This window comes from Silurus meridionalis, chromosome 4 (genome assembly GCF_014805685.1).
Source record: "Silurus meridionalis isolate SWU-2019-XX chromosome 4, ASM1480568v1, whole genome shotgun sequence".
Taxonomy (NCBI): domain Eukaryota; kingdom Metazoa; phylum Chordata; class Actinopteri; order Siluriformes; family Siluridae; genus Silurus; species Silurus meridionalis.
In genome coordinates this window covers 26,892,892-26,918,164 of record NC_060887.1, presented here as the reverse complement: position 1 = coordinate 26,918,164, position 25,273 = coordinate 26,892,892, and the positions used below count along the sequence as shown (strand labels likewise).

The 25,273-nt window shown below is 35.9% G+C and overlaps 2 protein-coding genes across 3 annotated transcripts; one reads left to right on the top strand and one right to left on the bottom strand.

The window, feature by feature from the left end:
* The first annotated feature begins 1,156 nt into the window (after positions 1 to 1,156).
* calb1 (calbindin 1) lies at positions 1,157 to 13,112 on the top strand. Its single transcript, XM_046847954.1, has 11 exons — positions 1,157 to 1,309; positions 1,624 to 1,700; positions 6,586 to 6,660; positions 7,240 to 7,320; positions 7,750 to 7,806; positions 8,586 to 8,663; positions 8,744 to 8,799; positions 8,897 to 8,936; positions 9,026 to 9,079; positions 10,032 to 10,103; positions 12,257 to 13,112. The coding sequence occupies exons 1-11, from the start codon at positions 1,231 to 1,233 to the stop codon at positions 12,368 to 12,370; spliced, it is 783 nt and encodes a 260-aa protein (XP_046703910.1). The 5' UTR covers positions 1,157 to 1,230; the 3' UTR covers positions 12,371 to 13,112.
* decr1 (2,4-dienoyl CoA reductase 1, mitochondrial) lies at positions 11,769 to 23,673 on the bottom strand. 2 transcript variants are annotated; one of them, XM_046847953.1, is made up of 10 exons: positions 23,421 to 23,669; positions 21,917 to 22,122; positions 19,797 to 19,854; positions 19,422 to 19,508; positions 19,138 to 19,285; positions 17,706 to 17,805; positions 14,732 to 14,804; positions 14,336 to 14,482; positions 13,989 to 14,051; positions 11,769 to 13,898 (listed from the first exon to the last, which is right to left on the bottom strand). In XM_046847953.1, the coding sequence occupies exons 1-10, from the start codon at positions 23,484 to 23,486 to the stop codon at positions 13,839 to 13,841; spliced, it is 1,008 nt and encodes a 335-aa protein (XP_046703909.1). In that variant the 5' UTR covers positions 23,487 to 23,669; the 3' UTR covers positions 11,769 to 13,838. The 2 variants fall into 2 exon arrangements, with proteins under 2 accessions (XP_046703909.1, XP_046703908.1); XM_046847952.1 differs by lacking the exon at positions 11,769 to 13,898 and having other exon boundaries at positions 13,902 to 14,051; positions 23,421 to 23,673.
* Between the last annotated feature and the right edge of the window lie 1,600 nt (positions 23,674 to 25,273).

Below are 25,273 nucleotides of genomic sequence, written 5' to 3'. Positions count from 1 at the left end.
AAACTTATTTAGGGGAGTTAGTGTAGTATGAAAAACAAAACAAGATATTTTTTATTATTATTAAAGATTTATCAGTGCCTAAAGATAGACATAGGGCCTAAATAAAATATTTTGCAGACTTTGGAGATTAAAGGAGAACAGAAGAAAGTGTTTTATGACTGCAAAGCCTGATGGACCGTATTCTGAATGACTAGGCACTTCCCTCGCAGGCTTAACAGCTGTGCCTTAGGATGCATGTGAAATTGATGCACATCATTTTTAGATACCAGATGTTTGCTCATAAAAATTTTTCCTTGATAAATGGGATTGTCCTGTGCCTTCTTCTCCATCCACCGCATGAAGAGCAAATCCTAATTTAAATTCCACTCACATCTGTGCACACCAGTGTGTACGCCTCGTCGCTACCTGTGACCACAAGACTGCAGAAGCACAAAGGCATTTAGGAAGAAGCGCATTTAGGATCCTCTCAGCATACAGAGGGGAGGAGGACGGGACGGCACAGCACGGCAGCATGGAATGATGGGTCTTCTGGCACAAAATTTTTTTGAATAATTTCCTCTCCCTCATCTATAAACGTGAGAATTTGATTCTCTTTGTCCGGTGCTGTAATCTGTATTAAATGAATTTGTATAATGTGCTGGATGGTTTTTAACACCCCTGGGAATATTATACAACAATACTAATACTACTATGTAGTCAATATATTATATGTAGTTTGCATGAAATATTAAATATTCAAATGTGGTTTAATTTTTAAATTGTATTACTATATTCAAGTTTCCAAAGAAATATGCAGGCATTGAACTTTGTTCGAATTGTATAAAATCAGAGACAACCACCTCGGCACTGTTTGCTTGAATTTTGACAAATTTCTCATGATATCAGGTTGAGGCTAAAAAAGAACAGGGGCAGATTATTCTTCAGAAAGCAGAAATTAAATGTAAAATGTGTGCCTAGACATATGCCATCCCTCTCTCAAATAATTCAGGATCAAGCTTTTTTATTTTATTTGATACAAGCAGGAATAAGCAGAACATTGAGAAATGACCTATGGAAGAGCAGTATTCAGATGCTGAGCTGCAGGTGGACAGCAGGAGCAAGGGGAGGGTGAAATTTTGTCCCAGCTGATCCAGCATAGGGCTGTTAGTGTGCTTTATAAAGAGAGAGTGCAGTGATTAGAGTGGCGCTCTCTCGGTGTCAGAGCATCGCAACAGCATCAGTGAAGGAAACATGGCCAACTCTTACCTACAGGGAGTGGAGATTTCTGCCTCTCAGTTCCTGGATATCTTTCATCATTATGACAATGACGGTAATGTGGTCATCATTTCTTGGAAAGAAGACTGTATGAAGTTAAACAAATTTCTCTGGATTAACTGCTTGATTTTTTTCTGAGCAAATTTATTTTTATTTTTTAAACATGAATTTTACCTTTACCTTAATGTGGCACCGAACAGATTGTAAGCCACATGTTCCAATTAAATTTGCATTCTTTTGTGCAAAAAGAATTGCCCAGTAATTATGTCAAAATATACAATGAGGTCTTTTGTGCACTACACAGCCTAAGTCTAAATTGAGACTCTTTTTAAATAGTCACTGATATTACTACCATCTGAATTCTCTCAGGTAATGGCTATATCGAGGGAAAAGAGTTACAGAACTTTATTAAGGAACTTCAGCAAGCTCGGAAACAAGCAGGCCTGGTAAGTATTCTCTTACTCATAAATTATGATCTTACTTCTGCAACTCATATAAAAAAAAGTTATACAGGGTATAAATGCTTAAAATGATTATAATGTTTAGCAGTCATAATTGGGACTAGATTATTTTGGGACTATAGACAATGCTAAATTAATGTAAGGTCAGACTGAATTCTAACATTTACTCCTTACATTTAGCACTTTAGGGTGAGGCTATGAATATAATAAATCAATTTAAATATTTGAATCGATTGGAATTTTAAAAGTGCTGAATGGAAATTAATTCCTTGCACCACTGATGTGTTGTTTTAAATACTGATCTGTAACAATTGCAGTCTTTTTTAATTTCACTAAGATGTGCCTGCGTTTAATTTGCATCTAGGTTTGACTTTGCACCACTTTTGAAAGGAGAAAAGCCTGTAACATGTGCTTCAGTCTTATTTAGATTGTTAGACTTCACATATTTGTCGTTTGAAATTGTCATTTGCTGTGATGTTTGTTGAGCATGGCTATATTTTTTGCCTTTCTATATCTTTCAATGTCAGCTGTGATTCTGTGGCAAATAATGGAATTAACTGGCTTTAATTTGTTATATTTCCCACACCAGACACAGAGTATATATCACTGCAATGAAACCTCCGAAAGTAAAAAATTTTTAAATATAGTCAGCAATCTAGCATTCCCTATTCTATTCCATTTCCTATAAGATTATTAAACCTATTCTAAAAACTGTTGTTTTTAATTTATTTTATGCTTAAATATTTTAGGCATTTATTTATAGAAAAAAGCTAATTATCTGAAAAGATTACATACATTAAATTCTTTATTGAAATCTTATAATAATCATTAATTGTTATAAATATAATAATTATTACTATTATCACATTCACCACACACAATTAGCAACTAGAAAGCAGGGCAAGTTTATTCATATAAGCACATGTCTTATATAAAGGCAATTCAAACTGCTTTTCATAACACAACTCTAAACAGAACAATATTATAGATGTACAAAATAGTCAAGGTATGAATATGATAGAAGGTTGATCAGAATAGATTTTAAATATTGATTTTAAAATGGCTGTTTTGGGTGGATCTTTAGTCTTCAGGGTGATGCCTTTCCCCATTAAAAATTGAGGTAGAGGTAAATATTTAACTGAAGAAGAAAAAGAGGTATATACTCTTTCAGAGGAGATTTTTTTTTTACTTAAAACATGACATATTTAATCACAAGATGAGCATTTGACCCTATACTTTATTAGTATTAGGCATTGCAGACTGGTAATGTTTTTTCCCCTCTAAATCCTTGTTCAGCACTTTAAAGCAGTTGTATATTTTAAATCTTTTTTTAACGAAGAATTAAATTTTCTAAAATGGGTTGTTTTGCATTCAGTAGATGTAAACCTCTAAAAACTCTAGCTACTGTAGCTAGTTAATTTTGTGGTGGAATTTGAGTCATTATTTACAACATAGCCTCATATAAAATTAAATCGTAAGAATATCACACATGACTTGCTGTTGGCTACTATCAATTCATATTAGAATGACCACATAATAGACCTGACAACATGCAGTCAAGCATATTGTTGTGAGCATGTGCAGCTGAGGTAATTTCATTAACCATTTTCAGCTACATTTCCAAACCAATTGAATCTCAAAATTCACATAAACCACCTGAAAAAAAACCCTAAAATACTGGGACATATTTTCTGGTTAAGATGCTGGTCTATGGATTAGAAAGTCGTGAATTAAAATCCCAGCACCACCACACTGCCAGTGCTGGGCCCCTGAGCAAGGCCCTTTTCCCTCAACTGCTAAGTGACTAAAAATGAGATGACTGTAAGTAAATAAGATTAAGTGGATAAGGGCATTTGCCAAATGTCAAAAATGTAATCCACCCCATTATCCCCATTTCCCTCTCCCAATCAGTATAAGATATCTGCACTTTTCCCATTTTGTGAAAAGATATTAGATTTTTTCCACTGATTTGCCTTTAAAATCTTGGCATTTTTAAACAAACCAACTCCTTCCAAGCACGAGGTAGCATAACTCCTTTCCCAGTAGACAGCAGTTCCAATTTTGACCACTAGGTTCGATAATATAGAGGCTAAGTGACAGGGAGCAAACTTTTTCTAGATTTTCTTTTCCAAATAATTGTGCAACATCTAGAAAAGTAAGAAAACCGAAGGACAGTCAGCTCATATCTGTCACATAGCAAAAAGAAATGTTCAACCATCACTACGTTTTCATAATTTTCAGTATTTGAAAACAAAAAAATTAAATGTTTGGAGTTGAGAAGAAGGACTTTATGAAGATTAATATTTGTAGATAAAACTCATTGTAGACAAGAAACTAGTATGTCTGGTTGCTTTTAGTGTGTATATTTTATTACATGGTTTGTGCTTTTTGTGTGTTTTATTTTCTAATCTGTGTATTTTGTTCTCCAGCCTGTAAAAATGTAATCAATACAAGACTAATCATGATTAGTCCCACTCTCATAATCTTAAGATCTCCATTGATTGACTGTCATTCCTTATCATGTTGTTAAACTTATGTTTATGCTTAAGGTATTATATTATTATGTTTGAGAGATCCAAGATAGCATGTGATGTCTCATTTCTTGTTTTTCTTTTTTTTTTTTTTTTTACAAATTTCCTGCCAATTTTTAGTTGACAGTTGTGATTTGCCAATTTGACTTGGTTATCTAGCTCATGAATACAACTGGATTATTGGAAATAACATTAATTTATCTAGCATTTACTTTGTGGCAACATGAAAGGCAGAACTATAGAGAAAACAGTAGTTGAAATAAGTTACATTTTATCATTGATTTCTTTTACATTTGGGAAAAACCAAGCTGACCATTTGAATTTTCTTTTCTCTTTATCTTTGTGAGCATGCCAAAGAAATATAATAGCTATTTCATTTGAAAGCTGGTCTCATTGTGTAATGTAATGTCTATTAAATTAATTGTTGTGTAAACTGAAGTTTGAAGTACAAAATCCAAAGATCACAGTTGACATGCTGAGGCTAAATCCACATTTTGGGTGCTGTGGCACTGTCCTGATAGGTGGACTGACAGGTGGAAGACTAAAAACATCTGAAATGAATGCAGATACTGCAGACTAAACTGTGCAACAGAATAAGAGCAGCAGTGCAAACATTGGAGGTGTAGTTTCCCTGTTTTAAATGTTGCCATGTTTTCTTTAGTTTTCTTTATTGTGCAAATGGTTATAAAATAAAATATAACAATTATTTTGGCTCTTTTTTAAAGCATGTTAGCATAATATATATTAATACAACAAGGAACTTAATACTTTGTTCCCTGGTGCATTAACAGCATGTAAAGCACCCAAGTCACTCTTTCATTGAAACATTAATACTGATACTGTATGCCAAGTAGCAAATGCAAAAATCATTAATTAATTCAAATATTAGTGTGTAAATTGTGCACATGAGCTATTTAACTGGTGATTAACCAATAATTTACAACAAGCAGTAAATCAAGACAAAAAAGACAGAATCATTACCATGGACAGCTCACTGTGTAATACTCATTATTAGATTAATAATGGAAGATGATAAAAACAAAATATATATATATAAATAAATTATAAAAAGATTAAAAGATGATAAATTTGGGACTGTCTAAATAATTTATTCGTGTTTAATCGATTATGTACATTCAGACTGAAAGTCCTAAAAATCTAGTACAGCTTTGATTCATGCAAACATTGCTGGCTCTTATGTAGACCCCTGTTTCTAAACAGGGGTCTACATAAGAGTCAGGTAATATTTAAAGATACATTTCCACATTCTTCACTCAAGTAGAAGTTTTTTGTTTTAAAAGACTCTGGTAAAAGTTGAAATACTGACTACACTTTTTCACTCAAGTATAAGTAAAGAAGTTCTTAACATGTCAGGCTCTGACATGTACTTGAGTAAAAAGTAGCCATTACTACTACCTGTTTTAGTGTCACGCTGGTAACTGGAACTTACGTCATATTAATATATTAATACCAAAGTATTTCAAATGTTGTTACCTAATGAATGTATCCAGGCTGAACATCCACATATAGAACACAAGCAGAGAAAAGATGATGATGATCAGGAATGTCTCTGTTCTCAGACATGTTTACATCACTGACTCCTTCTGTCTCATTAACGTTAACCCCAGACTTCTTGTTGTCTTCTGACTGCTTATTGTTATTTTCGTAAACTAGCCTACATCTGTGGTTTGTGATAACCAGGAAATCATATACCAGTGGTAGATTGGATAAAAATGCACAATGACAAGAAATATGTTGATGAGCCTGGTTTGGAAATGTACAAAGTAGAACGTGCAGATATTTGTGTAAAATATGTAATGACCAAAAATTAAATAGTGAAGCAAAGTACTGATACCAGAAAAATCTACTTAGAGTACAGTAACGAAGTATTTGTACTTCATTACTTCACATCTCTGATTTTTCTTTATGTTTGGAAAAACAGACATTAACAATTTTATCTAAATTAAGTTTGCTTTGTCAGCACGGCCCAATGTGTGTTATTCCTTTTATACCACAATAGTTTGTACATACTACCCTTCATACATTTTACCTGTTTATAGTTCAGTTTAATTTTATAGGCCATCTGCGAAACAAGTTAGTACCACTTACATCACAACAGATATAAACTGTAATCCCCTCACTAACAGTTTATCTCTGGCAAAAGTATCACTCAGCAACACTGTTCTGTATGAAGTATGGGGTGAACTGTACACCTTACAAACAAACTGAATTACAAAATCCACATACCATTATATTAGAACAATTTAAAGTTATACTTTTTCTTTTTAATACCTAATAAAGGCGGCTGATATCATTTCTTTCTTATGTGTATCTTACAGGAGTTAACAGAACAAATGAGGGCTTTTGTGGAAGAATATGAAAAAAATACTGATGGAAAAATAGACATTATTGAGGTAAGGTATGATGGGTCTTTAACTGTAATATGAAAGTAGCAAAAGTTCAGAATGAAAGTTCTTTCTGTTCATTCTTCTTGTATGTGGTCAATTAAGTCTATCTTTCTGGCTCAGTAAAGCTTTGATTCATAATAATTAGATCGTGCCTTGTGGTTAGCTCAGGGTAAGGAAATCTGAACACCTAAATCAGATAACATGTAGACTGAGAGTTTATTTCTCCAAACCTTTTGAAACATGAACGCAGGAGACAGCCGGAGTGCACAAGCCTGCACTTGACCAATAAATTATAATTCCCAGTCTAGACATCGTCTGGTTAAATTGCCAATTTCAGCCAAAGGCCACAGAGAGCTGTAAAAGCTTTTGGAGTAAAAGCAGTGGACAGTGATGCTCTCTCAAGAGCACAAGAACACTTTATTCAGGTGTTGTATATGTGAGATGACGTCCAACGAATTTTATTCACTTGTTTTCTGTCTCATTAGTTTAATCACAGGATTAAAACTGCTATTATGGTAAATATATTGTAGTGCATTTATTCCAGCTTTTTGTTAACTAATATATATTATTTTATTTGTATTGCAGTTGGTGCAAATACTACCCACAGAGGAAAACTTTTTGCTTTTTTTCCGTCAACAGCTGAGGTCCTGTGCAGAATTTATGGAGGTATTCTTGAACATAATTTATTTTTATGTTTATTGTTCAAGATCCATTGCTTATGAAAATGTCCTAGTAGGAGCTTTATTTACAAAGCAGGACTGTTTAATAAGAGTGATCGGCATGGATTAAAATAATTTAATTAAAATTAAAACAAACATTCTTGTGTTAACGACACACAAATTAAATTATATAAAACATACTGTAAAATGGAAACAAAACTACTTCACTACTGAGGCTGTTCAAATATTAGGTAGGCTTTAAAACCAGATTTGAAAATAAAAAATGATGTGTATTGACTAATCATTCCACATTGCTGATCCACTTTATGACAAAAAGTAAACCAAAGCAATATACTGGAACTAGAAGTATTTTTTATTTTTTTTAGTTCATTGCATGCAGACATTTATGCTAACCCATAGCTTCTCTCTCTAACAGGCCTGGAGGAATTATGATGCTGATCATAGTGGCTACATCGAAGCTGATGAGCTTAAGGTAAGAAAAAAATGGTATCCTGATCTGAGAGATACACATTTAATAATCATTCACCTCTGGCAAAGAGTGTACCTCAGGCCTTTTTATACTGCAGAATAAAAATATAATTTCTTCAGCCTTATATTCCAGCTGAGAGTGTAACTGAAATACAACCCTTCAGGCCAATATTCCAAAAGCTACCTGCCTACTTTCACTCCACAGAATCTGGATTGGATTTGTCACTCAGAAACACTGCTGACCTTTTTCGATTACACATGACAGGGAGTTGTAGATGTAAAGCTCTGATTTATGACTAGGTCAGTTATAGCCAAGTGAACCATCACCCCTCTGTCAAGTGCTGGCCTTTTCCATGAACATAACGTGTTGTTGGCAGTCTTAACATTATTAGTAGAGAGGTGCACGAACAGCTTGTGAGATGTTGAAACACTTCAACTGACCTATAGATATACCGCAATAAGGTTATGAAGCAGAGCAAAAGAGCAAGATTTGAAATTGACTCTAGAAGTCAGGGTTGTTAAAGTTGTTCCAGTTTATGAGATAGTAATTTATGTGTTTAAAGGTTCATTTCTCTAGAAGAAAATGAAACAGGTCAGTAGGAAATCTGAAGAGTGGAGGTTATACATTTTGAGATTTGGAGCATGATATTCAAACAGTGTGAGAACGATATAAATCTAATGCGGTTGAATGGCTGCTCAATCAGCAGTTCACTATAGCCTTTGAGCTAATGCTGATTTTGTTCAGTGAGTCCTAATGAAAATTCATTGTCACTACCATTTTAGAATTTTTTGAGAGATCTGCTTCAGAGAGCAAAGAAACCTTTTGATGAGAAAAAGTTAGAGGAATACACATCAACCACGGTAGGAAAAAACATTCACATCAGTTATTTATTTCAAGGTTCCATAATCTGCTATTGAAATGCTCTTTTTTTTCCTTGCAGCTAAAAATATTTGATTTGAATAATGATGGGAAACTGTGTCTGGCAGAAATGGCAAGGTTCGTCTTATAAGTGCTTAACAAACCCTCAAAATTTTTTGTCTGCGTATCAGATTGTATTTCCGCATGTATAATAGTGTTATCTTTAAACCATCAGGCTACTGCCAGACCAAGAAAACTTTCTACTGAAATTTCAGGTTAGATTTTATGATGAATATGTTTTAATATATTCCAAATACTCCATTTAGATTTACATGCACTAATGTTACACTAATTCTTACTACAGGGAGTAAAAATGGCCAGAAAAGACTTCAACAAGATTTTTGAGTTATATGATAAGGTAAGTACTTGCTACCGTGCGTAATTATATAAAATAATGGCATACAGGTTCTGCAGTCTGTTTTGCCGCATATATTTTAATTATAAACATTAGTACATGGGTCAGTGAGGCATTCACAAGATGTGAGTCTATTCTTGGGTCCTTAAGGTAGAAGTTATTAGTATGCATAGAGTGTGTCCTGTCTGGATATTACCTCCAGCAGTATTGGAGTTCTTGGCTCTGGCTTCAACACAAAGTATTAGTGTGTCCCTGAATAGGACGAATTCTGTGCTACTGATGACAGCACCTCTGATCCTTATTGACTGGCAGCTTTAGGTTGCACACTCACTCCTCTCTCCTTTCTCTCTCTCTCCCCCCCCAACACACACATACACACAATCACAATACCCAGAGAGGAGATTTGCCATAAAAAAAGACAACACATACTTGTTAGCAAAACTGAGGTGTCTCAGAGCAGGCTGGCATACCGTTGACTCATTTGGCACACGTCTGTTATGGCCATATACTGTTTGCTGATTAATTTTGCCCCATTAAGCTCTGGAGGTGGCAAAGGGTCACAGGACTGCATTTAGGTTAAAAGTGACAGTGCGTGATAAATGATACTCTTCGTAATGCCTACCACAAGCAGTTCCACATCATTAACGTTATCAAGACCAACTTACTGTTTCGGCTTTTCAGAATAGGAACAATGGCATGTTTTTTTCTGATACTGAAGAATTAATTTTTTTAACCTCATATTTATGTTTGCAGCATGAAATGAGCAGCATAATAGCTAGCGTAGCATTGGACTGACTGTGCAAAACCAATCATCAATGCCTGCTTTCTCTCATTCTCAGAGAGCGCCACATGAAATGTTTCTAATGACCGAATAAAGCAGTTGGAATGGTATGAAACAGACTTTACTGTATATCAAAGAAAATATCTGTGGTTATCTGTATTCTTTGTGTTCCAGGACAGGAATGGCTATATGGATGAAAACGAGTTGGATGCCCTGCTCAAAGACCTATGCGAGAAAAACAAAAAGGTGAGAGTCTATTTCACAAGCTGTCTGAAAGGTTTTGGTTAAGCAAATTACATTGAAACTCACTTTTTTTTTGTCAGCGCTGAGGTGGGCTTGTACCAACACAATTTCTTGAAGCGGACTCATGAAAGCATGCTAACATCAGTCAAAATCCAATCTCCTGCTATGTGTGTGTTCTGCATACAGATGTGTGGCTACAGCAGTACTTCAACATGGCTTACTTTAGCCTCACACTAGGCTGCAAAAACCTTTTATATATACTCACTGAGCACTTTATTTGAAACACCTGTACCTGTGCAATTCTCTAATCAGCCAATTATGTAGCAACAGTCGAAGGCATATAATTATGCAGTTATGAGCGTGTGGTTTTGTGTAATGTTCACATAAACTATCAGAATTTGGAAAATGTGATCTCAGTGATTTAGACCATCACATGATAGTTAGTGCCAAATAGGTTGGTTTAAGTATTTTTAAACCTGCTAATCTGGGACTTTCTTTGGAGTTCACAAAGGATGGTGCAATGAAGAAAATGATATAATGAGCAGCAGGCTTGTGGATGAGATAGATAAACAGAGAAAGGACAGATAGGTGTGACCTGTAATTCAGATAATAACTCTGAACAATTGTAGTGAGCAGAAAAGCAACTCAAAATGCAAAACTTAAAGCGGAAAAGTTACGACAGTCAAAGACCATGTCGCGTTCTAGTTCTGTCAGCGAAAGACAAAAAAGTGAAGCTGCAGTGAGCACAGACTCACCAAAACTGAACAGCTTATGACAGAAAAAAAATATCCTGGTCAGCAATAAAAGCCTGAATTCAGTGTGTCCACAGTTGAGGTTGTAAATGGTGTAATGTTGGGACAACTTTGGGAATTTTCTGGAATAATTTGGGCTGTTAATACCAATTAATCATGACTTGAATATTACAGATTATTTAAGAATAGTTGCTGAAAATGTGTATAACTTCAAGTCACACTTTACCATCTTCTATTGGATACTTTCAGCATGATAATGTATCACCGCTGGTTTCATTAACAAGTTCTGTTTTTTCAGTGACCCTCTTGCAGCAGATCTGAAATCAATAGAACAGGATATGGTAAAAGGGGTTTCACATGATGAAAATGCACCTGAACAATTTATAGGAATTGTGGCATACAATTATTTTAACCATAATGTCAAAGGCATTTTTCAAACATCTTATGAATTTTATGCCACATGGAATTAAGGCTGTTTTGAGAGCAAATAAGTTGTCAAGTTTATTTCTATAGCATTTTTTACAGCATTTTAAGAGTTAAGGTGAATGGTGTGCATTTATCCCTGATGAGCAGCCATGGTGACTGTGGCAAGGAAAAACTCCATTAGACGTTATGAGGAAGAAACCTTGAGAGGAACCCGACTCAAAAGGGGAACCCATCCTCATTTGGGTGACATCAAGAGTGTGATCATAAATCTTTAAAAAATACAGAACACTAAAGAGTGAGAACTAACTTGAGCACTGGAATGTAAGATTATAAGTAAATATAAAGGACCTATCCACTATTAGTACAGGCTTCCTAATAAAGTTTTCATTGAGTGTATACATATCTTTAAAAAAAATGTATGACCTGTAATTGTAGGTATACAGTTAATGACTGTAAATAATCTGTTCTAGTTTGCCAGACAACCACAGGATCACAGAAAGACAGAAATATTTTTATTTGAATCATTACATCACAGACTGTAATAGCAGTTACTGTATATATGTTGACTGTGTAGACTTAATGATCGCTTTAAGAGATAGCTGTACATTATTGTATAAAGACATGAAGACTTATTTTCAGCAGGCACAGTAAACATTAATCATATCCAAGGTGAATATTTTGAATGTTTTTCAACCACCCAGTGACACTGAGGTGTAAATCCCGGTACAACACCCACTGATATGCCACCATCATATCAATGTCACTTCATCCTTATAATATCTGTGCTACTGTTTCACTAATAGGCCATGTGGAGGAGTGTTGACATATGATGGATTGATGGTGATAATTATTGTACTTTACAAATAAAGAATTTGAGCAGAGTTGCATGATTTGCAACACTAGGAAGGCATTAAAAATCATAGTTGTACTGGTGATGAAGAAACTGTCTATTAATGAAAGCCTTTTTATATCTGACAGGTTCTAGAAGTAAGCAAAATCCCTATATATAAGAAGGCCATCATGGCTCTTTCTGATGGAGGAAAACTCTACAGAACGGAGTTGGCGCTGGTGTTGTGTGCTGAAGACATGTGAGATTTGTCCACCAGTTGATGTCTTTTTGATCTACTACATCCTCTCCATCCACATCCCACCGCCAGCAAAGCTGTCTGCTCACTCATCATGTGAACATAGCTAAACACTGGATGTATTTCTGTTCATTTAGTCAAGTACATGCCGAGTGTTTGTAGGTACACAGATCAGAGACCGATGCCACATACTTTTCAATCTATCGTTTCTATACCGTTTCTAAATGTACAGATTTTTGTAAAGACAAGATTAGTTCAATACTTCAAAGGACAAGAATCTTGGTCGCCACTTACATGAAATATGTTTTCACACCCAGAAAATGAGACATTTCCCAAAACACTGAAGCTTCATGGGTATAACAAATTCAGATCATAATTCAACACAGGCTCAGCAAATCATTTCATAATAAAAATTCAATTGATCTACCTTATGATATAGCCAAAGCAATAAAGTGGTAGAGGAATGTGGATGGTACGAAGCTGTAAAATAGGAAAGTACTTGTATGTAAAAAGCAGCAGGCTAAATTTCTGTTCGCAGTGCATGTTTGCGACTGAAGGCACACCTTGCTGTGAGGCATTAGCAATTCCAGCAAGATTCTATAAGCACATACCACATCTATATAAACTGCATTGCCCCTGCCCACACTTCAGTCTCATATTTCTGTATTTGCACTGTAATGAATGATGTGCTGAACCCCAGTGACACTGTGTATGAGGATATTATACTTAATAAAGTGCTATCTGAACTACTAATAGTGTGTTGTGGTTTGTGTCCATGGGCTAGTACGTGTTACTAAAAGACCTGTTTTTCAATTACATATACTGTACATAGTCAATTCTAAACATGTGAACAATTATAGCTAGAGACCCCTTTAGCTATATAATAGGTTCATTTGACCTCCTTCAGCACTTGTTCATATTAATAGTATTGAAACAATTTTGAAGTACATTAATGCATCACTTAAAGGTTTACAATAATATTGTCTTTTTATTGGAGCCAGTGTTTTTTTTTTTTTTTGTGAACATTCCACCAAAAGACCACATTAAGTTCAAGCTCACATTATTACAAACCTACTTGTTATTAGATATCAAGTTTTAGATTAATCTACTAAAAAATATCTATAGGAGACTTAATTATATAATGACTGTGATAACACCGATTTGTGATGTCCACCACAACCCTGTTCCACAGACCCCCAGAGAACTTTAAATAGTTTGGATCTAACAGAATTTTTTTTTTTTTAAGTTTCAGAATATGTACACAATTATTTGTAAATACTTTTGTAAATAAAAAAACAACTAGTGGATTTCTTTTCTAGAAAATGTATTAAGTTGCTTATAGGAACAGTACATTAATCTAGAGTGAATTGACAGTTTGAGAAAAAAAAAAAGGTTTAACAATCTGAGATTAAATTCTGTATCATATGAATTATATGAATCGCAAAGATGTTAGCAGTAAAATGGGTCATGTGCCATTAAGAACCCTTTGTGCTTCTGATCATGGCCTCCATCATAACCCACTGCTCTGGTGTGACCTGTCAGATCAAAATAAATAAATACACAGAAAGGCAAACACGAGAAAACAACAATTTAGAAATATTTAACAAATCTATTAAAAACCTTACCTTGATTAATGAATTGAACTCTCCAGCCATAAACACATATTCACCACCATCCATTCTGATAATCTAAAAGAAATGTATACACAAGATACAGGATCGCAAGAGTGACCTTCAGGACTGTGTGGTTTTACTATGACACATTGGCAACTGCAATATAGTCTACTTAAAGTGCACCCCTTCTCTGCCTCCCACAACTGTGTTTCCTGTCAGAGGGCACAGAAGATGGTAGTACTATGTATTTGGCTAGCTCATGCTGTAGCTGAAAGGGGAGAAGCCCTGAGGGAAGCTGTTATGTGAGCTGCAGTCTGAAGAGACAGCAGTTCTTTCCCACAAGGTCAGAGCATACTCACCGCACCCGATACCCAACTGGCATAGTCACTGCAGAGGTAGGCAGCCAGATTGGCAATCTCCCCTGGAGTACCAAGCCGACCCACTGGTATCCTTTCAATCATTGACTTCTCAAATACGCCTGCGGGGTCCAGGCGGCTGAAAGCACCCTTCAGAATTCATAAGAAAATATGTTAGCCTAAAATGCCACATCGTTTGGCCATCAAGACAGTTTGCAGATGACGGGAGATATAAAACTCTGCTTTTTAAAAGAGCAATACAGAATTTAAGGGGTACAAACGGTCAGTGAGACCTTCAAGAATCTGTGAATCTGCATCAAATAATTTCCATCAGTGGGTGACTAATGGCTCAACTTGAAAATGTACAATTTTACATAAACATATTCTTGCATGCACTACCTTGGTTTTGATTGGCCCTGGCTGAATAACGTTGAATCTCATGCCATATCTTCCCCACTCTGCTGCCAGAGACCTGCAGATGCAAAAGGAAACAGCTTGAATAATATTCAGCACCTCACATTCAAACAAACATGTTAACGCAACACCACACACACACACACACACACACACACACACACACACACACACACACACACACAGCCATTATCTCCAGAATACCGTTTACTTTTCAAATAGACCATAAAGCAATAGTAGGAAGGGAAAACAAATTTTATCAGGCTGCTTTAGGGGGTCAGGCCAAGGTAAACTGATCTATTTGTTTAAGCTGCTTTCTTAGACCGGGGAATCCAATCCACTGGATGTATGATGCTAGACAGGGTCTGAGGAAATAGGAGGCCAGTGCAATATAATTGTAAGATGAGAAAGATAACTGAAGAGTCCTTTTTTTTTTATCTCCTAGCTTTGGGACTATGAAGTTTAAGCAGAACAACAATACATTGGAGGTTTGCTTTCTCACTCGGTTTTAAACTACACTATATGGACAAAAGTTTGACCATAAGATTTGTATGTGCTTTTTGAACATCCCATTTGATATTTAGTCCACATTTGCTGACATAATATCCTCCACTCTTATGGAAAAAAGCTCCACTAAAACATGTGGGTTTTGTAAGCGTGTGTTCATTCAGCCAAAAGGGTGTTAGTAAAGTCAGGCACTGATGTAGGGTGAGGACACCAACACTCCAATTCACCCCAAAAGTGTTCAATAAGGTTGAGGTCAGTGCTCTATTGCAGACCACTCATGATCTACCGTCTCTAACTCATGTAAACCATATGTTCAAGGACTTGTGCACAGGAGCACATGGACCATGTTTAAGTCTTGTAGTTCAAGTCAAGGGAGAATTAATTATAGTATTAGGTGTATCAGGTGTCCTAATACTTTTGTCTATATAATGTAGTTGCATTCGATAATCCATATCATAAAATATGGTTTGAATCCATTTCTGGTTCTGCTCATGTCCAGTTGTCCAACATTTCCCACTCAAAAGAATATTTAGGAACTGGACCCCCGAAGCATTTGATATTCTGCATGGCTGCATGGAGACCACAGATTGGCATGTGGTACACATGCAGCAGTGTCATTAAAGCAAGAGAAACGTCTAACAAACTGACAAGAAAAGCTGGACAGGTCATTGGGACCAATCTGGACTCCCTGGAATCAGGTTTCCAGGACAGGAAGCTGAGTAAAAGGCTACTCATTATGAACAAAGTCTCTCACTACCTTCATGAATACCTTATCATGCAGAGGAGCTCTTTCAGCTCCAGACTAATCCAACCATGGGGCAACATGTCACTGTCAATTGTGTTCCCTGTGTGTTGTTTGTCCTCGTCATTTGTTTTTCTGTTTATTGTTTTGCTGCAACAATTTTTTTTTATCTCACCTCAATCTAAATGTAACTTAAATCTAAAAGGACTGTCAGGCAGAGAAAGCAGATGCAATGATTAAGATCACTATTAATCACAGTGATATCCGCGCTGCCTCTAGTACACACGGGGTGGGGAAAATACCATAGCCATCAAAACAAGCACAGCATTCAAAATTGGAGTGAAGGAGACTTTTTTATAACGATAAAGTAATCCGAAAAGGGCTGATCATCATATTCTCTCTGGAAACTAAAATCAGAATAATCTATTACAGCATATATGACAAAGATAGTTTAAATCTCTTTACATAATAAAGGCTGTTTACCAAACAAGAGAACTGGATGTACTACTGAAAATGCATACATATGTGAATGTTCTGAGTAAGCCTTCAATTCATGATGTTTTTGTATTCCATGGACACGAACTGAAAGAATCTTATTCAAGTAATTCAACATTATCATTTAGTTTATGCACATGCTTTCTGAAGAGAACCCGATTCAAAATTTCTAATTAAAAAAACTACAAATTTAGTGTCTGATTATACTAATAAACATATTGTGGCATTGTGACACATACTTAAAATGATACCAAATCAGGAAATGCTCGCTGGTTACTTTATTCCTAAGTGAGTACATTTTAATCAATTAAACATAAGCACAGTGATGCAAGTCATAAAATGGCACAAATAAGAAATATTCCTAAACCTACACAAATAATCTAGTTCCTGTGCTCACAGGTGTGAGCCATTCTCAACAGTTCATAGGTAAATATTAACCGCGATCGAGACGATAAAAAAGCCAGTGACACCATCACACCAACTACTCATTCTATAAATGTGCTGCTGTTTGGAAAACGACCCAGTCTTTCACAGGTCTTTAGATTTTTATAACACTATAAATACATGTACCGATGTAAAATTTGCATTTTTTCGGTAGCATTCAACACCCAAATGTGTGTCATTTTTATACACGATTAAATGGGCATGACTGGTTAAAGACCATTTGTAGCCTTTGGTTTTAATTCTGAGACTCTATTCTCTTTTCACACATGCTGAATTACAATATTAAAAATAGCAGTTCTCACTATCAGACCCTACAGGGCACCACAATAAAAGGAACTGATAACTAACGACGGTGTGTGTACAGTGATAACATGACTTAATGAATAAGCTTTAAATACAACATAAGCTGCAAGTGATTTCATGGTTTAGATAAACCATAGAACATTTGATAGAATGGGAACTTATAAGCCTTCATTGCTGCATATTTAGTGCCAATGTATATAGGAAATGAGGGCATTCAATTAAAAGCTGGACAAAAAGTGTATTGTAATGATAGAGTTTGTATGAATAGGGAAGGAGGTTCAGAGACGCATTTTTTTCTTTTCAAACCAACACATTTTTAAGAGGTCTACACACACACCAATACACTGTTTTGTTTATTATTATGAATTATTTTGTACTACTTGTTGTTTACTACATTCTTATGCTATTTGGTTGTTAATGAAAGTATAAGGAAAAAGACATCAACATTAGTTTAGATGGTTTACCTACTTGAACAGTGCCTCCACTCCTGCTTTAGCAGATGCACTGGGCACAACAAATCCAGATCCACTCTCAGCATAGATGGTAGTGATGGCCAGAAAAGCAGCACCTGAAAACACCAAATTCGCAAACACAAATTAAGCAAAAAAAAAAAAAAGGATTGGATTAAAAGCAACAAATCAAATCCAAAGTATGCATCACTGGAACATGTTCCAGTATTTAAAAGCTGACCAGCAGAACAAACAAGTAACAGATATGAGCAATTATTTTTAATAAGAAAATTGCATTTTCTGTAATTCCAAGAAAGGAAAAGGTCAGAATAATCACACAGGGCTGTACCATTTTACCTGTACAAAAGAGTTTAATCAAAATGTTCTGATCTGGATGGATGCTGAACTGATACACCTCCATCAACAACAAACAAAAAAAAAAAGTGTATGATTATGGTGGCCTGTATTTATAGCAATAATTCTCACTATGCATCATACTGTAGGTAACCACAAACACAAGCAAGCTGCGTATTAATATTCAAGGGATCTACATGTCCAGTTAGCCAAATTTTTTTCCATCACTATTCCTGAATCCATGCAGTACCTATACACAAACATTTTCATGATAAAGCATATGTGTAATATGAAGTAGAATAATCACATATGGAACAGAACTGAGTAGGAACTGGTTGGCTGACAGCTGTTGATGCTACGCTGCTGGTGTCACTTATGTCTCCCTTTCAGTGCAATTTCTGTGTAATTAAAACAATTCTGCATAACTGCTCCCCTCACTGCCTTTCATAAGATTTGTTTTTCCTCATTTATTTAACATTTTTAATTACTGTTCCATGGGAGTCACTAGTGTGAATGCTGGTAGCAGAGATAATTGAGTTCTATTAACTTTTTCACTACTTTCTGCAATTTTTCAGCAATATCACAAGCTGCATTTGTTTTATATTATATATTTCAATTACAATTTAAAGTAAATTAAACTGTCTTATGGACATACAATATGTTTGTTTTCTTACATATGGTAAATATACAGTTAATTTGCTAATCTGTTAAGTAATAATAACATATGATCATAAAATGCATCTGTGAAGTGATAAAAAGGGCCCATATATTTTATCTTACACTGTAAGGGAATCACTGCCAGTGGAAATTAAAAATCTTTCATAATATACTTTAAATCCCATAGCAGTATTTGTTATGTTTCATATCAATCATGGTTCTGCCAGAGCTCAAAATAGTGCGGCCCTGATTATTTACTGCCATCTTGTGGTTGGATATTGCAATAAAAACAATTTTCAGAACATTATAAATAGTGAAAAACTAGGTTGTGAATAATTAAAGACCAGAGCAAGCTATAAACTTTGAGGAAGCAAACTAATTTGCATACACTATCAAGTTTGGCAACAACTAAATGATCTTAATGCAACAATAATTCTAACCTTTCTCAGCTTTGATTAGACGTTTCCCAATGTCCAGCGTGATGTAGGCTGTGCCATTCAGAACTATGTCTGTTATGGTTCTCCACGCGTTGGCAGAGAGCTTTTCAGAAGGAGAAATGAAATTCCCCGCAGCGTTGTTGATCACCACCTGAGTATGAAAGAGCATATGGTTCATAGGATTTTAAGACTTGTGTTCAACACTATTCACATTTTTGTTATAAAACTATTTTAAGTCTAAAACACAAAATTGATTGTCAGGCAAGGGACAAACTTTACAGACGTACATCTGGAAGCCCAACATCATTGACCAGCTGGTCTACAGCAGCTTTTACAGAGCCCGGGTCCCTCACATCACACTGGACTGCATGAACCTGAAACATGCAGCATATTGTTTAGCATTACAGGTGCACAAATTCACTGATAAAAACTGTCCTTTTTTACACAATTTAAAATAAAGCAGAAACAATGCAAATCACATAAAGTGCCTGATTTTCAATGCAGAACAGGCTTATAAGACGAGAATCCGGGAAGGAAAAATACGCACCCCTAATCAGCACTGACACCCTCTGAGCAGGCCAATTACGGAAGTAAAAAATGATTAGCAACAAATGTAGATGAAGTCAATTCCTGTGTGTACTGCATTAATCTCAAGTTATTACCTTATTACCAGTCTGATGTGAGATTTCCTCAGCGGTTTGTTTCAAAACATCCAGTTTTCTGCAATAAGAAAACGTTTCATTACATCAAGAAAAAAAACATATACATTGGGAAAGAATGCCAAAATGACATTATTTGGGTTAAAAGAGAATGGATTTTATAGCATTTTATAATACAGTCACACATTAAATCGAGACAAAGGTTTGGTTTTTGTAGTGAAACTGAAATGTCTAAATCATTAAACTGGGTTTTCCATATTTATTTTAATGCAACACTACTGTTAAGATGGCCAGTTTATAAAAATCTATATTATAATTGATGCTTTGAATCAGATGAAAGTTCTGAAGATATATTTGTCATATTGCCCATCATTCTTTACAACAAAATATAGTTCACACCCCCATGATTAAACTATACTACACACTAAATCTTGTAGATGTAGTGATATTTGGTATCATAGACAAGTTTCTCCCCATACAGTGATTTGACTGGTGATACTCTCCTGGGTGGTGGTTGTTAAGAATGCCCATCTGACCTGTTGATGTAGTAAAGCCTGGTGGCAAAATATGACTGATCAGCTGCCACCAGTGCTTAATTAGTAGCGTGTGTTTATTGTGGGCAACATGGCGTTTGTATAGATGCCCTTTTCCTCTCTTGTGGATGAGAGACTTCCTCAAAGTTGTTACATGCTTAAACCTGTACATGTATTATTTGGGCTGTTATGATGTTTTTATTTATATATATGTATATACTTATCATACATATCTCATCATTATCATCCAGAACATATGATCAAATGCACATTATTAACTTGTGCTGTTAATATCATGAACAGCAGCTACGCTAATTTCTCTCCACTGCTTCTCTTTCTCTCCCCATCCCGAGGCATCCTGAGCTTTGGCCAGCCCCAGTCACGTCCCACCTCATGAAGATTATGGACCTTTAAAGAAGTAGATGCCGAACTCGCAAACATCCTGAACCATCTAGAGACGTGCCAGTGCCAATTGGATCCCGCTACATGTGTGAAGTTTTGACATTGGTTTGACATTGGACCTCCTGGAGGATTTAAAGGCTCTGGCATGGAGAAGCTGATGCTGGATCTGTGATGATCACAAATGTTGAGCTCAGAAGCTCCTAGTTTTATAACCATATAGACTGTATAAGACTGTAGAGAGAACATTACTTATAATCTTATACTCCAGTACTCATGTTAGTTCTCACTCTCCAGTGTTCTGTATTGTTGAAAGATTTATGATCACACTCTTGATGTCACCCAAATGAGGATGGGTTCCCCTTTTGAGTCTGGTTCCTCTCAAGGTTTCTTCCTCATAATATCTAAGGGAGTTTTTCCTTGCCACAGTCACCACGGCTGCTCATCAGGGATAAATACACACCGTTCACCTTAACTGTTGATTTCTGTAAAGCTGCTTTGAGACAATGTCTGTTGTGAAAAGCTATAGAAATAAACTTGACTTGACATCACTTGATGTTTGCTATAAATGTCTAGGTTTATTAGACCTGTGATGTACTAGTGCGCATGTATAATTAGGATTATTCAAACATCATTTATTATGAATTTGTTACATTTAGCTAATTGTAATCTATTATTTGATGGTTTATGATTTTAACTGTTATTGATTTATAAAAATCTCTTTGTGCTTTCTTGTTTAATTGTTTACCTACCATGCAGCTCTATGGTTTGGTACCAAAAGCTGCTCTTAAGAAATGATCATGGAATAAGAACAGGATATAATCATGTGTTTTAATGGACACAACATTATAGTGCCACTTTTTGATAAGCAGCTTGATAAATATAATACTTGTACTGGTGGAGGATCAGTGGTTCTGGGTTTATGATCAGAAGGTTAAGTGCTCAAGCCCTAGTACTTCCAAGGTGCAATTGTTGGTTGTGCTTTTGAGTAAGACCCTTTCTGCTTCAGGGGCACTATGTGACAAATAAACGCTGCTTTTTCTTTATTTCTGAAACACAATTCTGGAGAACATCTTGATAGTACTTTCAGGTTATGCACTAAACAAGACCCTATGGCTTCCTGTGAAGCTAAAACATGCTGTAGATTGACAGAAATATGTCAAGAAACTGGTGAATAAGTGCATCACTGACCTGCTGGCTATCACACACTGTGCCCCGAGGGCAGATAGAGTAGTGGCCATGCCTTTACCCAGACCTGTACCTCCTCCTGTGATGAAGGCCACTTTGTTTTGAAAAGTCCCAGGTGGAAGCATCACTCCTTCCGTTTGAGGAAAGAATCCTGCCTGAGGCAAAGAAGGGCTGTTTTGCCACAAAGCCTTCGTCCCATTTCCAAAGAACTGTTAGAAAGAAAGTAAAATGCCATATCCATATCAAGCAGCAGTATAAATTACATTTGACCTAGTTTGCAACTGTTTGAAGCTATATAAAAGTTCATCTTAATTTACTTTATATAAACAAAAATGCATATATTCCCTTTGAAAAAAGAAGCCCAAACTAGGGCACATAGGCAACGTTTGTCAGTTATGACATATATGAGAAAAGTACAAAACAAACAAACCAAAAATAAATAAATAAAGGGGGCGCTATTGGCACAGATCTTTATTTCTAACATAACATTTGAATATTTTTCGTTTTGTTTTTTAGCTGCAAAACCGTTGCCAGTACCTCCCATTGTGAGCAGACCTTCAGTCTGATCAACCTGAAGTAGTGGAAACTGACTCGTAATAACTTTCATAATATCCTGACTTTGTCAAAAAGTCTGCTACAGCCAATTTGAAAAAACTTTTGAAAACTAAGGAGCAGCTTCATTGGCGGTCAGTGAATAGCTGAAATATCCTGTTCCTTTCTTCTTTCTGGACCTGCTTGATTCATCCTGACACCCTACCTCTGAATGGAGTTCTGTTCAACTGAAGACTGCTCGCTGCTGCTGAAGAGAGTTCCCCATGAACAGTCTAAAGATCCATGAGGTTACTGTGGAGCATTAATCTCAAGAACCTTGTAGATGGATTTGGTCTGTAATTTATATAAACAGTCTTCTACAATGGCATAGGACTACAATCACCATAGATTTAGCGTTCAAGTCTCAATCAGTGAACAGTTAAATGGACATTTCTTGCTACACAGATGAGGATGGGTTCTATTTTACATCTGGTTCCTTTCAAGGTTTCTTCCTAGTCCCATCTCAGGAAGTTTTTCCCTTGTCACTGTCACAACCGGCTCGCTCATTAGGTACAAACTCATAAGTGATAAGCTTTTATAAAAGTGTAATTCAGCTGTATTTGGCAACTTTATTGTACTATAAATTGAATTGTTTCTCAATGCACTATGTTTATTAGACTAGAACTTTTAAAATGCATTAGTTAAGCAGATTACAGGAATGTTTTCTATTTATTTCTAAATATTATCATATCACACATGAAGGGAACTATAGGCACTTTAATTGTAATATAATGTTTATATAATGCAACAGTTACTTCCAGCCCACAAACAAGCTTCATTTATTGCCCTTCATTTGAGAAAGTTTGGGCGCCTCTGCTTTAGAGAAGTTCAGTGTCATGATTATCGACAGCAAGCGTTTAAACCTATTATGTTACAATAAATAAATAAATACAATCTGTCAGAATGCTCCTCTTACCCGGGTGGAAGATAAACATGTCCATAGAGATTTCTGTGCATATGAAAACCTCGAGCACAGCGCCATATTCTCCAACCCAAACAACTTCAAGTGTACCAGTTCATATAGAGAATAAAACCAAAATTCAACCTCTTTATATTATTTCACATAAAAACGGTGACAAATTCTTTAAAACAGAACACGATTTAAAAGAAAACCATAATAATAACTATTCTTAAACATAGTTATATGTTTATAATCGTGATGTATATATATATTTTTTTTATTTCTGCTACATATATGCGCAAATCTTGCACTATGTTGATGCACTAAAACACTGTAAAGGGGCGTGGAGTGATATAAGTAAGCGCCACTGACATTGAGCAAGCGGCGCTGTTTTTACGCAAACACCTTCTAGAAACGTGCAGTGCACTATACAGGGTAAAAATAAGAGTCCCCATGTGCACAAGTCACATTCTGTTGTATGTGATGCAGCTGCTTTTTCTTGATAAAAGCTACAGCGCGGCAGTTTACATTGATTTTATATAAGTATAAAATATATATCTAAAATATATATATATATATATATATATATATATATATATATATATATATATATATATATATATATATATATATGGAGGTGTGTTAGGGCTCTGTTGCAACAGGTTTGGGTCGCCTGTAAATACACATTGATTTAAAAACATTCTATCTATCTATCTATCTATCTGTCTGTCTGTCTGTCTGTCTGTCTACCTAAATCTGACATGTATATGTGGCTCTCCCGAAAAAAATGGTTACCACAAAGTTAGAAGCGCATGCATTTTAAACAACATTTAGTAAATATTTTATTACATATGTATCTTTACATAATTACTCACACAGAAGATTTGAAATTAATGTATCTGTTAGTGATGTGGGGAATATAAATCTATGTTTTTATTTGGCTAATGTACACTGAGCAAAATTAGAAACGCAACACTTTTGTTTTTGCCCCCATTTTTCATTGCTGAACTCAAAGATCTGACTTTTTCTATGTACACAAAAGACCTATTTCTCTCAAATATTGTTCAAAAATCTGTCTAAATCTGTGTTAGTGAGCACTTCTTCTTTGCCGAGATAATCCATCCACCTCACAGGTGTGGCATATCAAGCATGATAATTGCACAGGTGTGCCTCAGGCTGGCCACAATAAAAGGCCACTCTAAAAAGTGGAGTTTTATCACACAGCACAATGTCACAAATGTCGCAAGTTTTGAGGGAGCGTGCGATTGGCATGCTGACTGCAGGAATGTCCACTAGAGCTGGTGCCCGTGAATTAAATGTTTATTTCTCTACCATAAGCCATCTCCAAAGGCGTTTCAGAGAATTTGGCAGTACATCCAACCGGCCTCACAACCGCAGACCACGTGTAACCACACCAGCCCAGGACCTCCACATCCAGCATCTTCACCTCCAAGATTGTCTGAGACCAACCACCCTAACAGCTGCTGCAACAATCGGTTTTCATAACCAAAGAATTTCTGCTCAAACTGTCAGAACCCTTCTCAGGAAAGCTCATCTGCATGCTCGTCCTCCTTATCGGTCTCGACTTGACTGCAGTTCGTCGTTGTAACCGACTTGAGTGGGCAAATGCTCACATTCAATGTCGTCTGGCACTTTTAAGAGGTGTTCTCTCTACGGATGAATCCCAGTTTTCGCTGTACAGGGCAGATGGCAGACAGCGTGTATGGCGTTGTGTGGGTCATGACAACGAACACAGGTCCCCTTAATTGATGGCATTTTGAATGCACAGAGATACCGTGACGAGATACCGAGGCCCATTGTTGTGCCATTCTACGACCGTCACCTCATGTTGCAGCATGATAATACAC

Excerpts from the sequence above, each read along its gene's own strand:
- calb1 (XM_046847954.1), top strand. The coding sequence starts at position 1,231 with ATGGCCAACTCTTACCTACAGGGAGTGGAGATTTCTGCCTCTCAGTTC. Across the intron at positions 1,701-6,585 it reads CTCGGAAACAAGCAGGCCTG|GAGTTAACAGAACAAATGAG; the intron begins GTAAGTATTCTC and ends TGTATCTTACAG. Across the intron at positions 6,661-7,239 it reads GAAAAATAGACATTATTGAG|TTGGTGCAAATACTACCCAC; the intron begins GTAAGGTATGAT and ends TTTGTATTGCAG.
- decr1 (XM_046847952.1), bottom strand. The coding sequence starts at position 23,486 with ATGGCGCTGTGCTCGAGGTTTTCATATGCACAGAAATCTCTATGGACA. Across the intron at positions 19,509-19,796 it reads CACATCAGACTGGTAATAAG|GTTCATGCAGTCCAGTGTGA; the intron begins GTAATAACTTGA and ends TGCATGTTTCAG. Across the intron at positions 14,483-14,731 it reads CAGGGCCAATCAAAACCAAG|GGTGCTTTCAGCCGCCTGGA; the intron begins GTAGTGCATGCA and ends TGAATTCTGAAG.